The 14,997-nt window shown below is 34.5% G+C and overlaps 1 protein-coding gene across 3 annotated transcripts in view; it reads right to left on the reverse strand.

Annotated features, from left to right (window-relative positions):
* LOC110620407 overlaps positions 1–14,997 on the reverse strand; it is a 73,082-nt gene that overhangs the window by 26,535 nt on the left and 31,550 nt on the right. For all 3 annotated transcript variants that reach the window (XM_043958702.1, XM_021764129.2, XM_043958703.1), the window contains 3 exons: positions 12,342–12,415; positions 11,907–12,018; positions 10,849–10,959 (listed from right to left, as the gene is read on the reverse strand). In XM_043958702.1, the coding sequence (XP_043814637.1) occupies positions 10,849–10,959; positions 11,907–12,018; positions 12,342–12,415 (297 nt within the window). The remainder of the gene's footprint in view (positions 1–10,848; positions 10,960–11,906; positions 12,019–12,341; positions 12,416–14,997) is intronic.

The following is a 14,997-nucleotide window of genomic DNA, read 5'->3' on the forward strand; positions in this document are numbered from 1 at the left end:
CTGCTTCGTCACAAGATCCTGAATGAGACAATGATTAGGAAAAAAGAAACACAACAATTTAGGTCTTTAGTAAGTTTACTCATAGAGATTAAATTAAAGGCAAGATTAGGTAAACTTAGTACAGATGATAGGGTAATAGAAGGAGTAGATTTAACAGTCCCAGAATCCTCAACATTATAGGTTGACCCATCGACTATAATAACAGGAGAAGGTGCTTTATGGGATTGAAAGTTAGTAAAAATATGAGGATTACCTGTCATGTGATCCGTGGCACCAAAATTAATGACCCATTTATATGAAGAGAAAATAAGACATGTTTTACCTGTCTCAGCCGTTACTGAAGACGTTGGGATAATTTTAATAATATGGGTTTCACTGTCAAAAACCATTTCAACCAAAACTCTATACTCTTTTACCTTCAAACGAAGATAACAAAACCTAACCCAGTGAACAATATATAAAAAAGATGCCTCTACCCAACATTCAAACGGCAAACGAACCACAGATCTGACAAAGAGTTTCAAAGCAACTTCGGTGTCCTCTCTAGGTGGACGATGAGTGATAAATATTACCCTAGATGGGTAACACAAAAGAACAGGAGTCCTAAGTCTCCAAAAATTTAAAACTTGACGAGAGAGAAAAAAAATTAAATCTCTACGAGAATGGCTCTAATACCATGTAACAAGATAAGGAATAATTGAGTAATTTCAGTATATTTTTCCATTGAAGTAAATGGGTATATATACAGATTATAAGGCCTTCTTAAGGCAACCCCTAATAATCCTCTATCAATCAATTAGCCTATAATTACGTAATCTCCTATAATTATGTACAGATTATGTTCACACTCTAATAAGATCCATGCACTATCATTTCCTGTTGTTATAGGTTATAGGAAGTAAATATGTTCATATAGAAAGTAAATATTGATAGATGTATTAGTTGCTTAATCTTAGGCATTGCATGATCATAGTCTTGATTTCCTTTCCTTTCTAGATACAGTTTCTATTGTATTAGATATAAAAATATTACCTTTCTACAGTGTAATGACAATATCATCAGCATACACAACAAGAAGAATAATATCAGTATCTAAATTTCTATAGAAGACTGAGTGGTCACACTTGATTTTTTTCAATCCAAATTCTTGAACAACTTCAATGAACTTGTCAAACCATGCAGGAGGACTCTATTTCAAACCATACAAAGATTTTTTTCAAACAATAGAATTTTCCATACTCTCCTAGAGCAACAAACCCAGGTAGTTGCTCCATATATACCTCCTCTTGGAGGTCACTATGTAAAAAGGCATTTTTGATATCTAACTGGCGTAAAGGTCAATGCTGAGAAGCAGCTAAAGAGATGAACAAGTGAACTAAAGCCATTTTAACCACAGGAGAAAAAGTGTCAGATTAATCAATACCATAGGTTTGTGCATAGCTTTTAGCAACAAGACGGGCCTTAAACCTCACTACAGAACTATCTGGATTGACTTTGATGGTAAAAATCCATTTACAGCCCATAGCCTTCTTGCCAGAGGGTAAATCAACTAGTTTCCAAGTATAATTTTCATTTAGAACATTGATCTCCTCAAATATTGCATTATGCCATCTAGAATGGGTCAGAACTTCTTTAATTATTTTAGGTAAAGAAATGGAATTTAGAGAGACAATTTAGGTGGTAGAAGAAGGAAACAAATGATCATAAGAAAGAAAGTTAGCAACAGAATAGGTAGACTTACACTGTTGTTTACCTTTACGAAGACTAATGGAGAGGTTAAGGTCACTTGGTGGTGGATCCAATGGCGAAGAAGATTTTGGTAGAAGACATGTATCATCAGGTATTGGTCTCCAAAAGTAAATTTGAACAACTGGCAGTTTAACAAAAGGTTGAGTACTAAGAGGAATGTCACCATCAGATCCTGACCAGTAGAGATTTGTGCAATAGGGTTAAAAAGAATTTATTCGGAAAATGCTACATTTGTTGAGACCATGTATTTATTGAACTCTGGAGAGTAACACCGATACTCTTTTTGAAGGTAAGAATATCTCAAAAAACACACTTCAAAACTTTAGGATTAAATTTAGTCACATGAGGTCTGACATCTCAAACATAGCAAGTGCTGCAAAAAACTTGGTGGTTCTAGAGAAAATAATGGCTTCTTAGGAAAGAGGATATTATAGGGAGTATTACCATTTAGTATTGTGGAGGTCATGTGATTAATGAGGAAGCATCTAGTAGAAACAACATCAGCTTAGAATTGCTTAGGAACTTGCATTTGAAACAACAGAGTTCAAGCAGTCTCAAAGAGATGTCGATTCTTCCTTTTAGCTATTCCATTTTGAGCGAGTGTATCAACACATGACGATTGTTGAAGAATATCATATTAAGTCATATAAGCCTGAAATGATTATGATATATACTTTTTAGCATTGTCGCTTCGCAAAATTTACACAAAAATATTAAATTCAGTCTTGATTTCAGCATAAATGGCAGAGAAATGAGAAAACACTTCCGAAAGATGCTTCATAAAATAAATTCAAGTAATTCTAGAGAAATCATCACAAAAGTGACAAAATATCTTAATTTAGTCTTTAGACCTAACCGGAGATGGTCCCTAAATATCCGAATAAACTAATTCAAAAACAGACTCAACTCATTTATTGACTCTAGGACTTAAAGTATTTCAATAATATTTTTCAAAATGACATTACTCATACTCTAGTAAAGATACCTCATAAAATTGAAGATATAGCTTCTTCAAACCGGTAAAGTAGGGTGTCTCAACTGATAATGTGCTTCGAATGGAAACACAACACTAGAGCAGACAACAGACTGAGGCATCCATGCATCCAAAATGTAGAGGCTCCTAGATACATGTCTTTTACCAATAATCTGCTTCGTCATAAGATCCTGAATGAGATAATGATCAGGAATAAAAGAGACAACAGTTAGGTCTTTTGTAAGTTTACTCACAGAGATTAAATTAAAGGCAATCTTCGGTAAACTTAGCACAGATAATAGGGTAATAAAAGGAGTAGGTTTAACAGTCCTAGAACCCTCAATATTATAGGTTGACCCATTACTTGTCATGTGATATGTGGCATCGGAATCAATGATCCATTTATGTGAAGAGGAGGTAAGGTAAGTTTTACCTGTCTCAGCGATGGCCGCTCAACTTGTGTTTTGTAATTTTAGTAGGCGTTGGAATAATTTCAGTAATATAGGTCTTATTGTCAGAAGTCATTTCAACCAAAATGCTATGTTTCTAAACCTTCAAACAAATTAAAAGAAGACAACAGAACCTATTCACAGCAAAAAAAAAAAAAAAGGCCAAACTTGGTTGACAGTAACACCTAACCCAGTGAATATTAGGCTACCACTGAAGTACACTTTCCCATCCATGTCATATGGTTGGAGTTCCACTAGTGACGTGCCAAAAATAGTCGGTTGATCATCAGCGAAGAAACCGTAGGACGAATGCACGCCACATGTGCTTCCACACGCCGTTGCGTGAAATTGAGGCTGAAACTTGGATCGTCGCGTGAGTATCACTCATGACAGAACGACCGAAAACAACACTACGCCTCTCTTTATGCTGGTAGTGAGACCCAATAACTAGTTTCTCAACTCGAGAAACCCAAAGAACAGACACCCAAAATTAGATTTGATACTATATAATAAGATAAGAAACAATTAGACAATTTTTGTGTGTATTCTCTATTGAAGTAAGTGTGTTTATTTACAGATTATAAGGCCTTATTAAGGTAACTCCTAAGAATTCTCTATCAATCAATTAGTATCAATTAGTCTATGATTATATAATCTCATTTAATTATGTACATATTATATTCACACTGTAACGCTTTTATTACTCCTTTATTTATTTTTCGTTTGAATTTTTCTCCTCATTCTCATCTCTTTCTTTCTTCTTCTGGATTCTCTAATCTCTCCTTTCTTTCTTCTTCTGGATTCTCTAATCTCTCCTTTCTATGCTACTATACTGCCCAATACTGCCCAATTTCACTTTGATTGTCGATACTAGAGATCTCAAATCCTCGTGCATGTTTTTATTTCATACTTATCATTAATATTAAAAATAAAATATAATTTATTTTTAATGTGATAAAAAAATTTTAGGTATTTTAAATTACTTTTATAACAAAAAAATTCCTTGTTGATGCCATTATATTATCAAATGAAATTACATATTGTTATACAATATTAAATTTATATAGTTTCTTACTACCATTAAATTGATTATTATATTAAATATAAATCAAAAGTAAATAAATATAATTTGTAATTATAAATTTTATCATATCATCATGTTGAATCCCACATCATTTGGAATAGGGTAATGTGCCCCTTATAAGGGTTTTAGGCACTCTTCCCCTTGAGTTAGCTTTTGTGGTGAGTTAGACCTGACCCAAATTTAATATGGTGTCAGAACTTTGCCAATATTATTTAGTATAAGGATTCCTGGTACTATTTACAGAGTTAGGGTTTTTATAGGTTAAGCTTCTAGGTGACTCTATAAAGAGAGTTAACTGACACAGCCTATACCAGAAGAATACCCATTGGATTTTCGACCTTTCTGATCAAACATAATTTAGCCACATTTTTATCATAATTATTATTGCTTATTTACACATTTTTTAGTTTAATTTATGGTTTTTATCTTGTTTTTACAGAAAAGGAAGAAATTGGAAAATGGGAGAAAAAGTGCAGAAAAATTACAAAAGGATGATTTGCCCAGTGATTTGCCCAAGATCACCAGAAAATCTGCTCCAATCACTGCCCAGATCAAAGTTAAAGCAGAAACCCGGAGGCAACAGACAGCAGTGATTTGCCCAGCCATTTGCCCAAGAAACTCGAAGATCACTGGTCAAATCACTCGCAGAGACATAGAGGACTGACTCACAGAGAAGTGATTGGGTCAGTGATTTGCCCAAAAACACTCAAATCACCGGGCAAATCACTTTGACAGCAGAAACTTACAGCAGAGCGGGAAAATGGGCAGAAAACAGAAATCCGAATTTTCAGAAGTCCAAATCCAATCCAATCACTTCCAACACAAAACCAAGAGCCACGAAAGAGTCTCTCATCCAAGGAATTCCAATTGCAATTAAAATCAACATCAAAAGAGGAGTCAAACACCAAATCAAAGAGGGATTTCAAAACCCTAGATGGAGAGAAATTCTGCAGCTATAAAAGGAGAGCCTCCAAACCAGCAAAATCATCTTCTGATCAGCAACTCAACTCGCCAGAAACTCTCCAGCATCTTCCTTTTTCTTTTCTTTTCATCTTTTTGTGTATTTAGTCCACCATGAGTGGCTAAACTCTTTTCTTTTCTAGTTGAAGTTGGTGAATTTCAGATTTGTGTGATGAATTGGGAGATTTAAATCTCCATTGTTAAACTTCTATTTCTTTTCAATATTTATGCAATTTGAGCTTTCCATAATTATTACTTTGCCTTTAGAATCAATAAGGGCCCATTGTTTTTAAATTGCTTAAGTAATATTATTTGAATGATTTAGGTCCGTAATTGCTTAGGTTGTTCAAATACACATTTAATCAAATTGCATGATCTAGACTTGACCACGCGGTTGGCAAGGTTAGAATTAGGTTTCTCTAAGTCTTAATGCAGTTAACAGTTGTTCGATGCTATAATGCCCCAAGGACGTTCCTTGGCAACTTGTTAACTAGTGTTTGATTAGCGAACGTTTCCTAATCAAACTAGAACTAAGGAGGAATTTGGATTGTGAGAAGCGTCTTCCACATCCAAAACTAATTTATTGAGATAAATAGGAGTATTAAAGAATCAATGATCAATTCTAAACAATCTGAAATAAAACCATACTTCAACTAGAAGCTTTTCTCTTATTGATTTACTCATCTTTAAATTATTGCTTTCTTTTGCTATTTAGTTTTAATTCATCAACTCAAACCCCCCTTCTTTTAATTATTTGTTATTTACTTATCTTGGTTATTATTAGGAAGATCTTTAGTGTCAATTCTCTGTGGTTCGACCCTATTGCCACTATCTACAAATTTATTTTGTTGGTTGATAATAGGTTTATTTTTGACGGCTTCGACAACCGCCTATCACTTTCCCCGGCGATGCACCTCCATTTCGGCCATGCGTGTGAGCTCACATGCCACCACAGTCTTGGAGTCATTTTCAGGCACCGGTGCATAGGTCTTTCTCTGGTGCCCTTTTCCGATGGTGCTCCTTTCCAGTGACCTTCCCTTCATGTCATGCCTCTGACCAGCCCAGTCCCATGCCTTTTCACATATGCTTCTCTAGTGATCAGTAGCTCTTTTCCTATTTTGACAAAAAAAAGGGTAGTTTTTTCTTGTCCTTGAAATGGCAAACAAGAAAGCGACTAGTGTGGAAAATATAAGAGCCTTTGATAATGCTTTTATTTTATTTATTGATTTTGCTCTATGGATTATTGATTCAGGACATAGACACATGACAGACTCCTCTCAAAGCTCCTTAATTATCTTCCATGTCTACAAAAGGATATTGTCATAATAGTTGATGGTTCTTTTATTCCTGTCTTTGGAATCGGTTTTATTGTTTGTACTCCAAATATCAAGCTATCCTTTATTCTACATCTTCCTTGTTTCCCTATTAATTTTTTATTTAGTGCTCTCGGCAAAGTGCTTAACTGTAAAATTGAATTTTTTTTCCTAATCATTATGTTATTTAGGACCTTCAAACTGGAAAGAAGATTGGCAATGGTAGATTGCACGATAGCTCATATATGTTGGAAGAAAATCTGAGTTTAAATTCACCTCGGGCTTTTTTCGGAAAAAATTAGGATGTTAACCAAGAAATCAGGGTGTTAACCAAGAAATCATACAGTGGCATCAACAGTTAGGACATTTATTCTTCTTTATTTTAGAGAAACTTTATTCTAATTTATTTTTCAAGACTCAATGTGGTTCTCTAGTTTGTGATGCTTGTGAGTATGCTAAGCATACAAAAACCTCTTATCCATCCAGTAACAATAGGAGTACGATCCCTTTTGTGACCATCTATTCTAACATTTGGGGATCTATTCAAATAGTCTCACTATCTGATAATCATTGGTTTGTTACTTTTATTGATTGTTATACTCGCATGATTTGGATTTATTTGATAAAGGCAAATAGTGATATAATTTCTTACTTTCAATTTTTCACAAGATAATTTGTACTCAATTTGATGCTAAGATAAAAGTTTTGAGAATTGATAATGGTACAGAGAACATGGATGGCCATGTTTCTGCTTATCAGAAGTCTAATTGGATGCTGCATCAAATTAGTTGTCCTTACACTAGTGCCCAAAATGTTGCTGAAAGAAAAAATAGGCACCTATTGAAAGTAGCCTGATCTCTCCTTTTCACCATGAACCTTCCAAAAACCTACTGCGGAGATGCAGTATTAGTTACAGCTTATCTCATTAAAAGAATGCCTCTCAAAACTCTTTCCCTTAAAAGCTCTTTAGAGGTACAACAAGGGAAAAATACTTATACAGTTCTACCAAAGGTGTTTGGATATGTGTTTTGTTCATACCAAGACAGGTGAGAAGCTCGATTCGAGGGCTCTTAAATGTATTTTTGAAGGATTACAAGTATTACTACCCTCAATCTAGAAAATACTTTCTCAGTCTTGATGTTACGTTTAGAGAGACTAAACCTTACTTCAATACTACCCCATCACCTCTTAGGAGGGAGAACAATGAGAAAGAAGAGATGATTTCTAGTCCTATAACTCTAGAGCGTTTTACTCTAGAGGAGACTACTATACAGAGAGACACTATTGGTGATCAGGAAAAGATACTTAGATGTTTGGATAAACTAAATTTAAGGAAATACTCAAGAAGAGACACAACAGAAACTAAAAAAGGCATTATGCAACCTACTCAGTGTCCTGAATCTTTCTCTTCTCCATCTAGTGAGTCATCCCTAAATCTTGAGCCCATTGATGATCTAAATAAACCAATTGTTGAAAGAAAATGAGTTAGTTATTGCACAAAACACTCTATTTCTAACTTTCTCTCTTATGATTCTTTGTCTCCATCCAATAGAGCACTCTATTTCTAACTTTCTCTCTTATGATTCTTTGTCTCCATCCAATAGAGCGTTTGCCTTTTCTATTTCCTCTATGTCTATCCCAAAGGATTGGAAGGAAGCTCTCAAAGATTCTAATTGAAAAGGAGCAATGATTGAAGAAATGAAATCCTTGGCAAAAAATGAGACATGAGAGCTGATGTCTCTTCCACCTGGAAAAAAAAATGGTTGTAAATAGGTGTTCATTGTGAAATACAAAGCAGATGGATCAATTGAAAGATTCAAGGCCACACTAGTTGTTAAAGTATACACTCAAACTTATGGAGTAGATTACCATGAGACATTTGCCTCTGTTGCCAAAATAAACTTAATCAGAGTATTATTATCTTGTGCTGCCAAGCTTGACTGGGACCTACAACAATTTGATGTGAAAAATACATTTCTCCACGGAGACTTGGAGGAAGTGTATATGGAAATCCCTCATGGATTTGCTGATGAAAAAATAAAAGGAAAGGTGTGCAGGCTAAAGAAGGCTTTGTATGGGTTGAACCAGTCATCCAAAGCTTGGTTTGATCGATTCATCAGAGCTATAATTTTCTTTGGCTATCAACAGAGCAATACTGACTATACTCTATTTATCAGACATTACATGGATAAAATTACTCTTTTCATAGTCTATGTTGATAACATAGTAATATCAGGGGATGACACTAAAGAGTTGACTCGGCTGAAAAAAGCTTTTGGCTCAAAAGTTTAAAATTAAAGATTTAGGAAAACTGCAATATTTCCTGGGAATTGAGATTGCCAAGTCAAAGAAGGGAATCTTTATTTCTCAAAGAAAATACATTCTAGATCTTTTGAAAAAAATTAGTTTGTTAGGCTGCAAACTAGCGAAAACTCCCATTGAGAGCAATTACAAGCTACAAGCAGAGATTGGTAAATCTGTGGATATTGGCAGATATCAAAGGTTGGTAGGCAGACTGATTTATCTTTGGCATACTCGACCAGACATAGCATATGCAGTCAGCTTAGTCAGTTAGTTTATGAATCCTTGTGAATCTCATGTGCAAGCTATTTTTCACATTTTGCAATACTTGAAGTCCGCTATTGAAAAAAGTCTCCTATTCTCTAAATACGGATCTCAACATACACGCATTCAAAGATGCAGATTGGGCTAGATCCTTTGATGATAGGAGGTCGACTAGTGGTTACTGCACACTTGTGGGAGGAAATCTTGTCATTTGGAGAAGCAAAAAGCAAAGTGTTGTTGCTTGATTAAGTGCTGAGACAAAATATAGAGCGATGACATAAGGTGTTTGCGAACTCCTATAGTTGCAGAGATTGTTAGAGGAATTGAAACTGTTGGAGAGGGACAAACTCTTCTTATAATGTGACAACAAAGCTGCCATCAATATAGCTCACAATCCAGTTTAACATGACTGAACAAAGTACATAGAAATTGATCGACACTTCATTAAAGAGAAGTTAATAAATGGTGTCTTGAGATTAGATCATGTGACTTCCGATGAACAGCTAGCTATGTGCGTACCAAAGAGTTAAGCAATAAGACCTATCACACCTTGATTTGCAAGTTGGGCATTTGTGATATCTATACACCAACTTGAGGGGAGTGTTGACCAACATAGAAAGTTCCTAATTAGGAGAATTCAGATCTTTGGAATTCTAATTAGGCTTGATTATAGGGCATGATTATAAGAATTTTATTCTTATTGTAAATATTCCTACTTTAAGTTGATTTTTTGTATATAAATATTTAAATCTTGTAAAGATTAATTCAATTGGAATAGAATAAAAACCCAAAATTCTTCATGGTATCAGAGTCTTTCCACTAATATTAGGCATCCCGTAAATATATCATGCCCCAGTATAACCCTGGGCGTGAAGAGTGTGTTGAATCCCACATCGGTTTGGAATAGGGTAACGTGCCTCTTATAAAGGCCTTAGGCATTCCTCTCCTTGAGCTAGTTTTTAGAGTGAGTTAAGCTTAGCCCAAATTTATCACATCAAAGTTGAAAAATTTTATAATTATCAAAGTAGATAAACTTAAATAATTAACTTATATTTCTTTAATTTTAATAATTATTAATATTTATTTACTTATTATTTTTGTATCTTGCTTCGCTCAAGCGCGCAACTTGCGTCTAGGCTCTAAGGCCCTTTAGCAACTATGGAATTACTCTGAATCACTGTCAAAGTGATTATCATGCAAAAGACGTTAGGCTCTTATCATCAAATGTTAGAGGAGTTCTCTCCCACTCTAGTAAATTATGATGGTAAACCAGCCTCTAGAAAGATATGCAACAGGAATGACACTAAGATTGATATATAATAGGCTTACTTTAAGGCTTTTGATCACACCTTGAACACGAATTATTTCAATCATCATCAAAGTGATTATCATATAAAAGATTTCTAGGCCCTAGTAAAACTGGGCTGGATGCATGCCTTGTATCCTTCAAGGCATACACACTTTTAGACACCCAAATTGAAAAATATTGATTAGACAACTGGAACATAACATCAGAATAAATAGGAAGTTATGAGATGTCATTGTGGAACTTCCAGAACACAAAGATGCGGCTTGGTTTAGTGCATATCAAGAATATCTGAAATATTGTTTTGGTATAAAAACACCCCAGTTCCTTCTACCTTAACTTCTACCATGTAAGAACTTATAACAGCTGAAACATATAACGAAAAGCACTTCTAAAAACAAAATGAACTCCCTAGTTGATTTATTGATATCATAAAGAATTTATTGTACCTTTCCAGCATGCAACTCTGGAGAATCCCCATTGCTCAAAGATTTCTTCTTTAGTAAAAGTGTCTCCAACGTGAAACATAGTTCAATTTGTTCAAGCGTCTCTTCAACAGCCTGCATAAAAACAAAAGCAATCAAGTTTAATGAATCATAAACATATATTATCTGATCAAGAAACTGCATATGTACCCTTAAAATTAACAAATCATCGATGAAATTTGGGGATGTAGTGACAGATTTAAATTTCGACAGTAGATGATTGGGAAAAGCTACGATTTTACTTTCTCATATAGATGAATCTTAGGAACTAGTGCCATTTCAACATATACAAACCATCCAGCTATTCGACTGCGATAGCTGAGCTATAAAAAAATGATAAAAAAAAATTTTCTCAAAAGATCCTGGACCCAAAACAGTGAAGTATGGAAGCAAGGTATAAAATGAAAACCTTACTGTAAAAAAGAAATAAACAGAGAAAAGAGGAAAGTGATTGGACATGGAATCTTGTGGTCAGATGAATAACTAAAAAAGACTAAACAAACCAACAAGCATTGGGATGAATGCTTCGGCACTCTTCCCTTGAGGTCGATGATTTGATCCTCATAAATAGAGAAAATATTTGCTAAAAGAACTTTACCTTGAATGGGCCGATGTGAATAGGATAATACGTGTGGTTATACACACACAAAAAAAAGACTAAACTAGGATCAATCTAAATCATTATTTAAACATATTCACACACATAGAAAAAGGATATTAAAACTTATTGTAGAATCATAGCCAGATTATGAAATATGAAAACTGAGATATGAGGCTCCATACAATATACATGCTAAGAAGCAGGACAAAATACTGGGATGGAAAAGAAAATCTCAATCTGCTCAATGTTAAGTGTTATTCTTCAAAAGTTAAAAACCCAAATCACTATTACATAAATCTTGAATTGTTGTTTGCATAACACTTATATCACATTGTCTGTCAGGTTGTATATAAGAGAATTTTACACATGTATTTGTTTAGGAAAAAAAAAAACATGAAAGTTTGATAAGGCTCACATTCACCTTGTTAAACTCTGTTTCTTCAAATGATTGTTCCCCAGCTCCATTTGATAATTGATGGAATGTCTTCATTTTATCAAGTTTCCCCATTAGACTGCAAACTTCAGCGTCTATTCTGAGGGCAGGGAACATAAAAGAAGCATTCAAAAGAATTACACTGTCTGTGTCACCATTGTGCAAAAAATTTTCAATGATGCATGATCTATAAATGATAGACTAAAAATATAAAACACAATTTGTAACAAATTAGTACGTAACAGATAGATAACAACAACACCATTTGTGAGTAGGCACTCATATAGAGTGGAAAATGGAAAAAGCCATTCAATTTGGCCCGGGATCTCTACTATGGCAATAGAAAATAATAGGACAAAAAAGTTTAGGTTCATCAAAGCCCACACAGAAAACTATGTAAAATATGTAAAAATCCTGAACCACCTTATAACATCAGCATTTATTTTCAACCCTGAAATTGCACATTGAGCATATTGGAGCAATTCATCTCGCTTGACCTGAGGACAAAAAAAACAAACCGCCATATGTTAAGCAAACTCATCTTTTAATGCAATTTCAATGTTAAAATCTAATGGATTTTGTAGAAATATAATATTTGATGTTGTATTTCATAATAAAGTTTACAACCTATTTATATATAAAAGACGGTATCTAAACAAGAAAGAAAATCAAGTCTATAATTATACAATCCCTAAGATTAAGCAACTAACCCATTTATCAATATTTACTTCCTATATTAATATATTTACTTCCTATAATCTATAACACTCCCCCTCAAGTTGGAGCATAAATGTTAATCATGTCCAACTTGTTACATATATAATCAACTCGTCCCATACAACTTAACAGACACCGAATTTGTAAACCCAACTTCTTCCAATAATTGACGTACCCACAAAACTTCACAAACGGTTTTTGCCATGACTCGACATTTAGATTCAACACTAGAACGGGAGACCACATTTTTTCAGCTTGGTAAAACGCCTTACTATGAATAGAATTTCGAATCCGTGAACAGTACTCGTGACTCGTGAACAGTACTCGTGAACAGTACCCGAGGAACAGTACTCGTGAACAGTACCCCGAGAAACAGTACTCGTGAACAGTACCGATAAATAATTTTCGTGAACAATACTTGATGAATAATTCCCGTGAACAATATCTGATGAACAGGGCCCTAAGTCTCCAAGTGTTACCCTTTATGGATAACCAAAATGAACATAGACCTAAGTCTCCAAATGTTACCCTTTATGAGTAACCCAAATGAATAGAGCCCTAAGTCTCCAAATGTTACCCTTTATGAGTAACCCAAAATGAACAGAGCCCTAAGTCTCTAAATGTTACCCTTTGTGAATAACCCAAATGAACAGAACCCTAAATCTCCAGATGTTACTCTTTATGAGTAACCCAAATGAACAACTTACTCTTTATGAGTAACCCAAATGAACAGAGCGCTATGTCTCCAAATGTTATCCTTTATGAGTAACCCAAATGAACAGAGCCCTAAGTCTCCAAATGTTACCCTTTACGAGTACCCCAAATGAACAGAGCTGTAAGTCTCCAAATGTTACTCTTTTATGGGTAACCCAAATAAACAGAGCCCTAAGTCTCCAAAAGTTACTCTAAAAGTTACTCTTTATGGGTAACCCAAATGAATAGTATCAAAAAGACGCCTTCACCCAACACCCAAACGGCAAACGAACCACAAATCTGACAAGGGAGCTGCAAGGCGACTTTGGCATCCTCTTTAGGTGAACGGTGAGAGACAAATATTATCCTAGATGGATAACACAAAAGAACAGGAGTCCTGAGTCTCCAAAAAATTTAAAACTTGACAAGAGAGAAAATAAATCTCTACAAACCTGGCTCTGATACCATGTAGAAATATAATATTTGATGTTGTATTTCATAATAAAGTTTACAACCTATTTATATATAAAAGACGGTATCTAAACAGGAAAGAAAATCAAGTCTATAATTATACAATCCCTAAGATTAAGCAACTAACCCATTTATCAATATTTACTTCCTATAATCTATAACAGATTTGATCAAGATACATGATCTAATGTAGAGTAATTTGCATTTTTACAGATAAAAAAGCTAATGATTCAAACCTTTAAAAACAAACCATTATCTCTAAATTATGAGTATTCTACCTGAAGAATTTGGGAGAAATTTTTTATTTTATTCCAATTAAATTGATCTGTTATAGGTTATAGGAAGTAAATATGTTAATATAGGAAGTAAATATTAATAGATGGATCAGTTGCTTAATCTTAGGATTATATAATCATAAACTTGATTTTCCTTCCTGTTTAGATACCGTCTCTCATGTATAAATAGATTGTAATCTCTATTGTGAAATACAATAACAAATATTATCCTTCTACATGGTATCAGAGCCACCCTGGGTCAGATAAATTGTGCGGAGCTAGTAGGCCTACGAAGAAAGGGCTACCCATGTGAGACGAGGTGGAGCCTTCCAAAGTACTAGCGAACCACAATACCCGAGGATCCGGTCTTGGTTTAGCAATTGTATTCGATTCAGTTGCGACGAGGACGTCGCAAATTTAGCAGGGAGAGTGTGACGTCCACCTGCTAGTTTGTGGATTCCGTCCAACATTTGGAGACTTAGAACTCTGTTCATTTTGGGTTACTCATAAAGGGTAACATTTGGAGACTTAGGGATCTGTTTATCAGGTTACCCATAAAGGGTAACATTTGGAGACTTAGGGTTACTCATAAAGGGTAACATTTGGAGACATCGGGCACTGTTCATCGGGTATTATTCACAGGAACTATTCACGGCTACTGTTCATCACGAGTTACTGTTCACAGGTTCTGTTCTTCTGATCCTTTGTTTATTTTGATTGTTTTGGATTGGTTGTTCTTATGGCTGAAATTGATTATATATGTAACAAGTTGGGCATAATTAACATTTATGCTCCAACTTGAAGGGGATTGTTATAGATTATAGGAAGTAAATATATTAATATAGAAAGTAAATACTGATAGATTAGTTGCTTAATCTTAGGATTGTATAATCATAGACTTGATTTTCCTTCCTGTTTAGATA

Source organism: Manihot esculenta, chromosome 8, assembly GCF_001659605.2.
Source record: "Manihot esculenta cultivar AM560-2 chromosome 8, M.esculenta_v8, whole genome shotgun sequence".
Lineage (NCBI taxonomy): Eukaryota > Viridiplantae > Streptophyta > Magnoliopsida > Malpighiales > Euphorbiaceae > Manihot > Manihot esculenta.